Source organism: Microtus pennsylvanicus, chromosome 10, assembly GCF_037038515.1.
Source record: "Microtus pennsylvanicus isolate mMicPen1 chromosome 10, mMicPen1.hap1, whole genome shotgun sequence".
Classification (NCBI taxonomy): domain Eukaryota; kingdom Metazoa; phylum Chordata; class Mammalia; order Rodentia; family Cricetidae; genus Microtus; species Microtus pennsylvanicus.
In genome coordinates this window covers 63,778,908-63,792,819 of record NC_134588.1, presented here as the reverse complement: position 1 = coordinate 63,792,819, position 13,912 = coordinate 63,778,908, and the positions used below count along the sequence as shown (strand labels likewise).

The following is a 13,912-nucleotide window of genomic DNA, read 5'->3' as shown; positions in this document are numbered from 1 at the left end:
TATATTGAGGACATATAAAACGCGTTAAGACTCTTCCTTGGTTGATGAGAAGTTCTAGAACATAACTGAAAGGGACTAGGGCTCAAAGCTAGATAATGCTCACTGTTCTAGATTTATTTATTTTATTATTTTATTTGTATGAATGTTTGCCTGCCTATATGTTTGTGAAACATGTGTGCGTGGCACCCACAAAAGACAGAAAAAGGTGTCAAACTTCCTGGGAATGGAGTTACAGATGGTTGAGATCCTCTGTAAGAGCAAAATGTCCTCTTCAGCACTGGGCATACTTCCTAACCCACAGATTCAAACGTATTCATAGTACTGCATTTATAGCACTGGGGACCATCTTCTGGGTTCCTGGCATATACAACCCATCTTTAAATTATTGGGACATCCAGATTCTGGTTAGAAGCTACCCAGAACATGTTAGGGTTCAGCAGAAAAACTGCTGAGGTTCACTATCAATGCCAACCAAGAGCACATGATATAAGAGAACTGATTCAGACAACACGTGCCTATAGGCAATGTTTTCATTGTTCAGCGCAATGAAACCCTTTTCTCGCAGCAGGGATTAAACCCATCCCCAATTTCTGCTATGTTTAAGGACAACCTCAGACTCTCACTCCATCAGGAGTTATTCTCCTTTCTAAGAACATCTGGGTGGAGCTTGCAGCCCAGTTCCTTCATTCCAACTCCTATAAAACATGATATAAACATGAATCTGCCTGCCTTCTTGAATTAAACTCCAGAAGACAAGGATTTTTGGCTTCCTTATCAAGACATCACTCATAAAACCTAGCCCAGAGCCTGGAAGAGAACTTGTATTTGGTAAAGTGAGTTTAGTTGAGTGCAATAGCAAGAGAATCAGATCTTTGAAAGTGAAAGATTTACCGTCCTCGTAAACATAATATTTTTCCTTTCAATAATTTATTTACATAGCTCCTACACAAACAGAAATGCTCACCCATGGAAATGGTTTATTCAAGCTTTTTCTTCCATATGTTCGTCTATAAAACTGATAACCATAAAATATAGTCTTTTATAAGAGCAACCAGGTTTCTACTCAGATATTTACTTCCTAAGGAACATATTAAATTGGTTTTCTCCCTTTTGAAGGCAGCTTGACATTTACTACAGGTTAGTTCCACATTCTACAAAACATTTGCATGACTGTGAATCATTCCTCCTACTATATTCTGTTACAGAACTAGAAAAGCATCAATAGCCAAGACAGCTTGAGCATTACATGGGGGAATTAATCATTTCCTCATATTTCTTGTGATAACACACTCAATGTGCAGAGGAGTGGTGTCAGAATCCATACGTATCAGCACTTCTAGCAGAAATCCTCTTAACACTTCCTTCCCCGAAAGTCATTTCAAGCAGATCAAGTGAGATGACTGCAGATACTTTATTTAAAAAAAAATATCTCTTTTCAAAAGTTTTATAGAAACAGAATTTCCTTGGAGGAGCCATCACGGACTTCAGGGAATTGAATAGGAATGAAGACTTTGGTTCAAGTCTTTTGAAAGTTTTGTTACTCTGCTACAGACCTTCCTTCAAATAACAAAGCATCTGTGTGGAATTTTAGCTCTTGTGGCATCAGAAGGAAGAGGGCCTTGATGTCGAGCACTGGCACAGTAAGCTGAGTCACATCTAGCTTCTGGGACTTAAGACAGGGAGGAGAGATGGTGACTTCCAGTATATCAAATCCTAACATAGTCAGAGTTGCCGCTATTCAGTGTATTACTAAGAAATAAAAGCCCGTATAATCGAACTGTGACACACTCTTCATGACAGGTCATGTTTTGATTTCAGAGATGTTAAAATGTGAAGAAGTGTGCATATTGTAGTTTGTGCACTATAGAACTGAAGCAGTGCTCATGGTTTACACAAGGCTCCACACAATAATAATAGAATGTTTGACCTCTAGCTCAGGCTTGTTATTAACTAGCTCTAACAACTTAAATTAACCAGTTTCTATTCACCTACACTTTGCCATATGGTTCTGTGGCTTTACCTGTTCCCTAGTATGTCTTGTTCCTCTGGCAGCTGGCTTGCATCTCTCTCAGCTCTGCCTTCCTCCCTCTTAGTATTTTTAGTTTGGTTTTCCCAACTAGCCTTATTCTGCCTTGCTACAGGCCTAATTGGATTTATTATTAACCAATAAGAGCAATATATTCACAGCATACAGAAGGATTATCCCATAGCATTTCACCCATTTTATCCGATCAAAAGGAAAGCTCTCAACTTTAACATAGTAAAATTATATTCAGCAAACAGTTATCAAAGAAGAATTAGTTACAATATCCAGTCCATTTGTGTTAGTCAAAATTAGAGAAAATACTCTATTATCTCTCTTATCTTGATGAGTTTAAAGTTTTGTATCTAATCTACCCTTTTATTATAACTGAGAAAAATTATAATAATAACTATCTAGTCTTCAACTCCATCAAAGACTGAGAAAGAAATATTACCCAAGTAAGTAGGAAGTGCAGGCAAGCAACTTCAAAAAAATGTGAGAAACGACAGAAACAGTTGGCTGTCTAGACAGTCACCCAAGGTTTCTATGTAATGTTAGGACATACATCTTTGGCCTACAGGCCTAACATATATAACAGACTTTAGTGTGAGCAGGGAATTTTGAAGGACTGTACTACCTTGTCTTGGCAAATCTTGGCAGTTGCCTTTCTTGTGTCCTGCTAGTCAAGGTTGGACAACAACTGTCAGCAACTGAGACAAGGTGTTGTTTGTTTTTTACTCTTTACTTTTAGGATCTTTGAGGGGGGTAACCACTAGGCCCTCAAATAAATTACTCACAGAATCTTATTCTTACTTAAAAACGCCCAGCCTTAAATAGCTTGGCTTGTTTCTAACCAGTTTTTCTTAAATTTACCCATCTATCTTTTGCCTCTGGGTTTTTTTCCTTTTTCTTACTTCTGTATATCTTACTTTCACTCTAACTGGGTGGCTAACCCCTTCTTTTTGTCAATACTTGATCTCCTTCTCTTGGTCCTCCTCTTTTTCTTCCTAAAATTTTCCTCCTATTTATTCTCTCTGCCAGACAGCCCCATCTGTCCTTTCTCCTGCCTTCTTATTAGCTGTTCAGCTCTTTATTAGACCATCAGGTATTTTAGACAGGCAAAGAATCACAGCTTCACAGGGTTAAATAAATGCAGCATGAACAAAACCTACACTTCTTTACATCATTAAAACAAATGTTCTACAGCATGGACAAAAGTAACATGTCTTAAAATAATATTCTACAACAACAAAAGCATTTTCTTTGCCCACATGGCTAACTTTTTTCATAAAGAAAATACACTTTCTGTGGAGTTTCTTTGATGCCCATCATCTTTTCCGGAGTATATTCGTACTGTCAGGAGCAAACATGTCTCACTGTCATGAAAAGTCTTAAGTTATTAAAACATTTTAAATGCCATATTCTGTAGGTCTTTGAAATGTTTGAAGATTACCTATCTATCTGAAGTATATCTTTGTATACCTTGAAAACTTAACTTACATGACTATAAGTTTGACTATTGTAGATAACTATTAATCTGTATTTTAATTATACATTGTATTTTTAGTTGAGCTGCATAAACACAATATTTTAAACAAGAGTAGGAATATACATACAATATAACAAATAACAGTATAATATATATACAGTATAACTTGAAATGTTAAAGATTTTAAGATTAGCAGTTGTTTTTTGAATTAATGTAGATTCAATAATATACCCCCTTTTCCATCATTTCTATATCATAATCCTCTTTCTTCTTTTAGAAAACAATTTACTATAACCAATAGCAATGTATAATCATCCCACCCTCAAATAAAAACAAACATTTATAACCAATATTTTGGGAATGTATCTATTGTTTTATAGACTGCTTCCTGGTGGTTTGTGGGTGCTGGTGATGTTTGAGGGACTCTGGGAAAATCAGGATAATTGATAAGTCTTTGCTGAAGTATTCTGTGAGACTGGATCATGTCATTCAGCAGCCATGAAGCTGTTCTGGATGTAGAACTCAGAGGAAATGGCAACAGATGAGTTCTGAAATGTTGGATCATCTTGGCCACCTGTTCCCATCATATATTTTTCAGGGAGTTCTTCCTTCATCAATCTGTTTTCTCTTAACCCAGAATGTATCCACAACCTTTCATTTCCCAAGGAAATCAAAGCAGAACCTCTTTCTCAAAGTAACATATCTTTTTACTTAAATTTTGAAGTCAAGATATTTTTAAAATAAATAGTTTGGCTTTTAAAATAAATAGTAGCTTTTATAGTCAATTGTCTATAGACTGTAATTATCAACCTGTAGAGAGCCCTTGTTGACTACTACATAGGGAACACCCTCTCCCATCCCTCTTCTCTTGTTTGTTTCTTCAGACAGAGTCTTTCAGTGTAGCCCTTGCTGTCCTGGAGATCCATCCAAGGGTTGGGGTAAAAGGTGTGTGTCACCCTGCCTGGCCACCATCACTATTTTTATTATAACAGCATTTCTTTGTGAAATCTAGGTGATTCTGAAGCTTGTATCAAGCTGACCTAACCCAGCTCCCTTCTATTTGGCAATCCCACAGCACTGGAAATCAACTGTTCAGTGTCTGTCTTCCTTGCCTTTGAGTGTAGGAGAGAACACTGTTTCCTGTCACTTCAGGGACAGATTGACTATTGGGTGTGATGATAATTAGGAATTGCCTTTCTCTTCTCGCAGCCTAAAGTCACTTGGAAGTTCGTTTACAAATGAAATCCCCAAATTCAGGTTCACACAAGTCAAACTGGCCTTTTGGGAAAGCAGTTGTTTAAGATGGTAGAACTCTACTTTGTTAACCATGCATTGGACTACTGCACCACATTCTTGGGTTACCTCAGAATTTTTCCACAGACTTCTGCAGGTTTAATTTCCTAGTCTCCACCATGGCTCTTCTCGAGCAGAATTTTTTTTGTCCTGTCTGTCTGAAGCCTCCCAGTGCTTGAAGAGACTGCAAACCGCTTGAATAGTTAGCATCATGCTACTTTGACAAATCTTACCACCCAGAAGCCCCTTTGACGTATGCTAAGCGAAAGAAAATCACACTGCAGTGGGGTTACCAAAGGGCAGATGTGATACCTTTGAAAAGGCCCAAGGAATGGGCGTAAAGATGAAGATGAGTGAGCCAGTGAGACCCAGTGAGCTCTGGGTCTGTGCCTAGTTTGTCATCTAAGGGTTCAAGTGACCACTGACAAAAAAAAAAAAGAAAAAACAAACAAAAAAACCAGAAAATCAAAGGCATCTCTGCTGAGCACAAGCAGAATGAATATTTTCACATCATTTGTGTTGTATTGAGATTTATAGACAGTTTACAAACAGGAAGCATGTCGATGATATATAAAGGTTATGTGCAAATACCATACATTTCATATCTGAGACTTGAAAACTGTGGGTTTTGGTAGGCTGTGAAAAGTGGCTGGCACAGATCCAAGTTGACAGCTATACCTCTATTCATGTTAGAGCCCTTACCCAAACACACGGACATCTTTCCTTCAATAGTTTTGGGATTTTTTTTTTTCTTTTCAAAATCTCTAAATATTTCATCAGAGTCCTTGATGTAAGCTGTGTCTTTTACAGTTTCTCTAGCAAGTCCAACAGAAATTCAGGGTCCGGCTGTCTTAAAGAAAAGGAAAAACTTCCAACTGGGGAGGGTAAGAGGAAACCTCAAAAGTTTACCCACAGCCATGCCCAACCGAACTTTGCAAACTTATTTAGCTTGATCTATTGGTGTCCTAGATCCTGTAAAGAATGTCTAAGTGATGCCATCTGTAAAGCATATGACACCAACAGAAGGGTGCCTAATAACCAGGAAGCATTAATGTTCTTAGCATCTAAATTATTTGGAATCATCTGGTGTGGTTTGTGTTGACAAGCTTGCTATGTCTTCCGACAGCAGCGCCACGGTGGGAAGGCCGCATTCTCCGGCTTTTGCACCTCTCCTTGTCTTCCCCATCAAACTGTTACAAGATGGATTTATAACAGACCCAAAGGTAGTAGCAAAATGAAAATTAGTTCTCGGGTAGAATAGCAATCCCGTCCGACTCGCCTGTAGCAACTGCGTCATATCTGCTTCTACAGCAAGGAAATGACTTCTTAATGTGCTTTCCTTCCACTAAGAAGAATTAAATCTGTATGGCAAAATGGAAAACCAGTGTGCTGGCAGCCAAATTCTGAAAGGAAGATCCATGACCCTCATAAAGATATTTGTGGCCTCGTTCTATGCTAATGAGCCTCATTTAGGCCCAGACTTCCTCGGTGTGGAAATACAGCCTTGCCGGAAAGCAAGGATGTCTTTCCCATACTATTTTGTCTTCCACAACAAAGCTGCTCTAAGATAAGTGTGGAAAGTCTCTGTGTTCTGCAGGATGCTGGGGTGGGGTCTCTACAGTAGGCTGAGGGTTTGAGGGACAAGACAATGAATATTACTATTTTAGTTTAAAAGTTTTTATTTATTAGTAGTGTGTGTGTGTGTGTATGTGTGTGAGCGTGTGTATAGATGTGTATGTGTGTCTGTGTGATGAGGGTTAGGTCTACATGCCACAGTATGTGTATGGAGGCCACAGGACAAATGTGTACAGTGATTCTCTCCCTTTCGTTTTATCACGGTTTCTAATGAGCAGCTTCTCATGTTCATACCTGACCCATGGAGGCACCTGGTCAGCATGCCTTGCTGAACTCCCAAGGTTTTTTTCAAAGCATCCCAGTACAAAGTGAGCAGATACGCAGCGAAATGAAAGCAATCACTATGGAATTGCCCGTTTGTATGGATTCTCCAAGACAAAGAAAACTGGTTGGGCACAATGCTTGCACCCAGCATTACCTACCTAGACAAGTAAATAATTTTCCTGAGTTCCCCTGCCCCCATTTCCTTCAGAGTAAATCGAGTTAAGCAGTGTGTCTTGTGGGAAGCTGGAAGGATTGTGCAAAATATGAGCATGAAAGAAGCTGCTTTCCAAATCATAAATGTTGGCCGTCATTGACAGCGCTACACAGCCATCTATCTAAGCACCTGGACATGGACCACTAGACTGTACTTCTTATGAGCAATTGGACCTTTAGCGCTCTGTGTGTGTGTGTGTGTGTGTGTGTGTGTGTGTGTGTGTGTGTGTGTGTCAGTCAGCAGTCTGTCTGTCTGTCTCTATCTCTCTCTCACACACACACAGCTAAAGAAATGGCACATTGGTAACAGAACTGAATTACAATAGGTGAGCAAGAGAGAGATTAAACTCTACTAAAAACCTGCTCTCTGATAGAACAACACATGGTTCACTCTATACAGCAATTTTAAACATGTCTTTGCTCATAAGTCTATATATGTATACAAAAATATATGTGACTATGTATTTTATATGTGTGTGTGTGTGTGTGTGTGTGTTTCTTGTTTGTACATGGATAGAGAATTGTCTACAGAGGAACTGAATTGACTAAGACTACATTGTTAATTTCCTATACTGTTTTCTCCTAGCTTCTGTTGTCGCAGATCCACTTCAATTCATAAACCTGCTACTTCTTAAAAGAAAGTAGAAAACAAACTGTGCATGGAAAATGGGTTCATGTGCAGTTTAGCCAGACCCAGAAAGAAAGACTCAGTTTCTCTCTACTTCCTTTGTGACAGTTATGACTTTCTAGGAACACGAAAGAAGCCAGGACGTGTGCAGCTGTGACACGGTCGGCACGTGTGAAGTCTGGCTAACCCCTCCCCTGCAGGGCACCAGGACCTCAGTCTCCCTTCCCCAGCACAGGACATCTGTGGAATTTTGCTTTGTTATGAGTCTACTCTTTACAGTAGCCTGATAGCCAAAGGGAAGAGACTTGAGTGTCTAACCCCAGAGTTTCTTCCGGTCTGAATGCTTACAACTCCTTGGAGCTCATAAAAGACAGCTAAAGCCAGAGAGACTGATAGGTAGGCTGCAGGCCAGAAGGTGGGACTGAGCATGGGCAGAGACAACTGCAGTCAGGGTTGTCAATGATTAAATGGCGCTGATAAGCGCAAGAAAATGAAGGGGTGTTGAATAGCAGGATGCCGCCCCTAGCAGCCTCCTGTTTTACGCAGCCTTAGTCTGTCGCAGGCCCTTGCTCATCAGGCAAGCATGAAGCAGCAGCCACCCCAGTGCAGCCGAATCTTGCGATTTTATTAGAGAAGCAAGAAATGTCAATTCTTACGTGAAACTCTTTATTTTCAAAATTGGGCAATTAGCGTAATTAAGATACACCTCCAGGTCTCTAATTTGCAAGTTATTTTCACTCTCTCTCCTTTCCCCAACACTATTAAAGAAGATCTCAGGGATTCTTTCACGAGCCTATTTTATTCTCTTCCCCCAAAGCTCCAGAAACATGACAAAGAACAAGAGGACTCCCCAGCCTTCTGGAGATCTGAGGAGGAGATGGCTGCAGAAGCTGAGGCACTGCGTGTCTACTTTCAGGTAAACACCAAGTCCTTCACCTTCACCCAGTGAATCCAGAGATAGGACAATATAAGGCATTAACAGGAACAGCCCACATAAAGTGAAGTGTAGGCTGTAGACAGGAGATTTGAGAATGTTTGTTGGATGAGCAAGTTTGAATACAAGGAAGGATTATTTAAGAGGTAAGGGAGGAAGTTCAGGAACCAGTATTTACGCTTTTTATTTATCTTTCTTTGTAATTTTTGGATGTGTCATAGAGGCAGTTACAAGTAAGCCATTTCACAAGGAGAGTGCCAGCATGGTCGTGAAGCACAGGTTGCTTGGTGTCCTCAGTAGGCCATGTTGTTGCTCTCAGCCATTATGATAGCCTTGCACCACTCTCCAAGTGACACGGGCTTTCTCTATGCCTCTCCAGCTCAGTACAAGCAGGACACCGCAGCCAAGCACTGCAAAGCTCAGTTTGTTCTGCCAAACATGCGTCAAGTCTGTGTTCCTTTGCCTGATGGAGTACAGAGAAGCCACCGGTCATAGTTTGCTTTTAACCTTTACCACCGTTCACCTTCTCCTCTGTCTGAAGAGATAGGATTGATAATGAACCCCGGCCTATGGGCATGACCAAACACAGTTTTCTGTCCAATTCCTCTTCAGAAGTCTAGTGTGTCACTTTGGAATGACCTGTAGAAATGAGGGTACCACATCTTCAGGCACACTTGATTAGAGTGAAATTGTTTTTCTGAGCTTCCTATACAATGGGTGTTTTCAGGTAGAGGTAAGAAAACTCTAGGCTTTGGCGGAGGCCTTTGTGGAATCGTAAGGGTCTACCTCAGAAGAAGTTATCTGCATACATTAAGATTTTGACTTATAACTCAATGCTTATGTGCTTCTGCCTTAAGTCCAGAATTTGCCTGCCTTCTGAGCAAATTTATTTAACTAGCGAGTCTTATCAGAAAGACATCTGCTCTAGGCAGTGATACAAACATTTTTGGGCACCAGGCCTATTCATTGTTTTTATTAACTAAAACTTGCATTTTTCTTTAGTGGGCTCTGGTTACAGACTAAATAACTGACCTATTCAGCAGCCTGGTGTGGGGATTAAGACTAGAAAAAGACATGTAGCCACTGCTCCTAATGTGATGAAGGGTCCTTAAAATTTATCAAGAGCATCACCACTACGTGCAATACAAAGGGACTAAATTTACTCCCTCTGTACATCTGGTCCTTAGGTAAGTCCCTTTAGTTATTTGATACTAGGCCCTCCATTTTCAAATTCTATCTTTATATCAAGCTTGCATATAGTGTTTTCTAGAGTACCAATGCAACATTTAGATTTACCCGGGCTTAAAGAAAATACCTTTCGCTTATGTGAAATTAAGATGAACGTGACTTTCCCATACTTTTCTGATAATTCTGACAACAGCATATCCACCTTGGGCAGGATGACTTGAAAGATTTGGTTTGTTGCTGCTCTTCAAAATCTTGAAATTTTTCAAGAGGCATAGCCAGAGATAGGATGGGGACCCAGGAGGAATTATAATCATCAATTGTTTCTGAGAAGATACAAAGAAAAATACCCTATTATAAAACCCAAGCTCGGCCGTATTATTTTTTTTTCTGTGCTCCGTGGTTTAAAAGGACAATATTCACAATGCCAACACAACGACTCGACCCATCTGTGTCATTCTTCGTTGTCACACTGCTCACCTTTCCCGCCACTTCATATTTCCTTCCCCAGCTCCAATATCACCCCTCAAGTAGTCCTCTGCGCTTAGTAGCCTGTCTAGTGTCCTCAGAAAAGGACTTTCTCCTCTGCTGCTCGATTCCTTTGTTCCACAGCAGCTGGCTCCCTACCACCCTGGACAAGATAGTAGGAACCAAAACAAGCCCCAATTGGTTTCACAACTGACTTTGCTCTACTTGTAGATTTCTTCAGCTGTGCTGATTCCTACTAGGCTGCCCTGCTTCCTGGTTTCTCTATCATCTGACCACATGCCCAGTGTTCGCCTAAGCTCATTCCTCCCTCCCTTGCCCTATAAATTTCTCTTCTCTTTGTGGACCCTGTAGGGAACTGCTCACTTACTGTTTCTGTGATTCGCTTTTTGCATTGCAGTACATGTATCTCAAACTGGGTAGTCTTGGCCTCAATGTCAAAGAGAACACTGCTTCTAATTAGAAGTCTAAGCATAAATAGAAAGGAGATGCGGTGCTTCTGAAATGCCAGCTCGCTGTAGTTGTTCACCTACAACTACCAGGACTGAGCTCCGTTCTATCTTCTAGAAAGAAAGGCCAGTTGCTCCTTGACTTAAATGCTATCACTAGATTGAGACCCTGCGACTCCCTACTTGATTTATTTAGAAATATTGTAACAAAATAATCTCTGAGACATTTAATATGATTGCCACCTCTGGGAAATCAACAGCGATGATCAGAATTCAAGAGTAAAATGACCCCAGACCTACCCCACCCAGTGGGGAAGATGAGAACTATGGAAGAAAATCAAACTCATCCCTTAGCCACTTCGTTGTACAAGGATACAAGAAAACCTGCTGCATCTCAGGCTATTAGGTCTACGCAGAATTGCTACTTCACCTAGGAGACTGGCTTCTGCTTGCTAAGAGTCTGTGTTCACCTTCAAAGAATTTCAGAGAAGAATGCGAACACCTACAGCGAAGACACCCTGTATCGGTAGACAAAGGAGTGTTACTGCCATGAACTGCCCTGTATGTAGAGTTGTCTTATAAAGTAGAAACCACACTTTGTGTTTTCTCTATGCACACACTCTCAGCACACAAGAGCTGTTGGGACCCACACAGTTAAAATTTAACCCAAGCTACACATGCATGCTCAGCCTTTGGCAGTCATCAAGGCAACAACATTAGAGGAATTTTCCGTCCCCTCCCCTATGCCTCTGCAAGGCAGATGGCGATTTAGCCTCCTTCTTTATCTCTTTGTCCAACCAGAATGCAACTCGGTCAGAATTTCTCAGGCAATCATAAAAAGCAGGCTCTGCTTTTGCTGTACCACTGAAGTTAGGAGTTCACTGGTTGCTGGGGTGACGCTATAGCTGTCTCAGTGCCTGTCAGCCAGCTCACTGATGAGGCTGAACTCCTTTGGTTCCTGGAATTCAGTGCCTCCTCTCTGCCTGGATGAATTTATACATTGCTTCCCTGCACACTGAGCTGATTTCCGGGATGGATTTCGCCGTGTGACAGTTGGATCTGCATCTCTTTAACCTTGCCTCCTTTCTGGAGTGTGATGATTCTCTCTGTAGATATTTAACACTTGGATTTGCTGCCTTTTTAATTTTAATTCAGCAACATGTGTACCAGGGGCGGAATGATGCTGTCATCTCCTCCTCCCTGCCGGAACTGGGGGATCTCTGCTGGAAGATATGTAAACATCACCTCCCAGCTTTGATGAGACGTCAAAGCAGGACAGGTTCCCACACTGTGTTGTGTCAGCGGGATCATCTCCAATTCATCACACTCTCCCTCCTCTGTGTGTGTCTTGACTTCATAGATAATTGGTTGCCGCTCATTTACTTATAACAGTGCAGTGCAATTTCAAAGCAACCGAGTCTGCCCCAAACAACATTATTAGTAGTTACAGATGTACAGTCAAGGAAGATTTGGGCACCAGCAGTTTTTAAAAGCCGCTATAATTTCAGCCGATGGACAATCGGTGATAGTCATGCACAGATGGTCAAGGCTGACCAGAAGCAAGAAGTCTGCCTGTTCATTCCATGCTTCAGTCTGCAAATGACGCCTCTTAAAACCTACCCCACCAGCCACAGAGAGGGTCTGCCCTTCGCACAAACAGCTTTCAGTGAGAAAGACTCAAGGGATTCATGAAAGAAATTTGGGGGGAAGAGGCAGCCATGCGCTGGAGCTTGAGGGATTTAGTCTGGACCACATGAGCAGGAAGCCTCATTAACGGCAGTGAAATTGTCTGCCCATCCTCCTTCAATCAGCCCCTAATTGATATGACCACACATTTTCTTTAGCATGGTAAGAGATGATGCTCCCCTTAAGATTAAATATTTGAAAATGAATACATCTGAGTATATTCTTCTTTACTCTGCCAGAAACAGACACAGTTGGTTATTTAACAGAAGCAAGAAAAGAGAATTTTTACTTTTTCTCCCTAGTCCTTGCTTCTTTTGGATCGTGAATCCCTCTATGCCCTTCTCTTTGTGTTACATTTCTCAAATGTACTTTCTATTGCAAGGTCATAAAGATAGACCAAGTTTCTCGGGCGTGAGAATGGTAAAGCATAGAATCATCAAGAGTGATCCGATACAATGTCCCCTGAAATGACTTATGCAGAATTATCAGGATGGTCACTCTTTTAAGTTGTTATAGTCATCTGTAAGACCGTCTACCCCAATATTCATAATACGCTTTCATTTTGCTTATTATTTTGCAGAAATAGTACTTGAACTAAATAGTTTGAATAAAAATATTTCTGCAGGCCACTGATGGCTACAAATTTTAGGGTGTGGGGATGTGGGTGAGGGGTAGACTTTTCTAAGAACATGTGTCTCTACTTGTAATAGAAATGGCTAGTGTCACAGGTTCAGTTTTGCTCGTATGAGTTTTCCAACAGCATGAGCAATCAACAGAAAATTGTTTTCAGGAAAGTATGATCCAGTAGCAAAAAGATAAATAAATAAATGTGAGTTTTAGGCTGGAGAAACGGCTCAATGGCTAAGTACATCTGCTGCTTTTCCGAGGACCTGAGTTGGGCTCCCAAAGGCTTCTAACTCCAGCTCTAGGGGACTCAGCACTCTCTTCTGGTCTCCATAGGCAGGCACTCGTGAGCACATGCATGCACACACCACACACACACACACACACCGTATCTTGAAAAATTTAAAAATAGAGTTTAAGACTTTTACTTGCACCTAGTAAAATGGAAATACAGTAAAACATAGCTCTTCATCCCTATCTGCAGAATGGATGGGTGCCTAGGGTCTGCATACTCTATTTTATCAAACCTCAAATAAAGCTGTCCAATCACTGGCTTTTCCTTTCTCTACTTGTTCTTTTTGCCTTTGAGAGTTCTCTTCTAACAGTGTGTGAGTTTTGTCTTTCCCTGCCTCCATCCTTTCTAGCAAAAGACTCCTGGAGATCAGGGGAGGTGAATATGAAGAAAGGCAATAAAAATTCACATTACTAATCCTTGACCTCATCACATAATAATAGCAGGTATTTATCCACTTCACCTGTTCCGCTGCCTCCAGGGGACCCCAGCCACTGCTTCCAGAGTAACTGCTGGATCATTTTGGCATGCTTGAACATCACCCAAGTTATCACATAGCTGCTCGACCTGGGTTATCCAAGCTGGGTTCACCAGCAAAAGTAGTGACGTCTCCAATAAGCCAAAATATAGCTCAGTGTATTTAGTTCATGAGTGGTGGGTATTTAAGAGTGTACCTTATCTATGAAATTGTCCTCTGCCTCATACCTATGG

The 13,912-nt window shown here is 40.9% G+C and overlaps 1 protein-coding gene across 3 annotated transcripts in view; it reads left to right on the top strand.

Annotated features, from left to right (window-relative positions):
- The window catches only part of Fhit (fragile histidine triad diadenosine triphosphatase), a 1,412,380-nt gene that overhangs the window by 1,382,002 nt on the left and 16,466 nt on the right, over positions 1-13,912 (top strand). For all 3 annotated transcript variants that reach the window (XM_075987481.1, XM_075987482.1, XM_075987483.1), the window contains one exon: positions 8,363-8,461. In XM_075987481.1, coding sequence (XP_075843596.1) covers positions 8,363-8,461 — 99 coding nt within the window. The remainder of the gene's footprint in view (positions 1-8,362; positions 8,462-13,912) is intronic.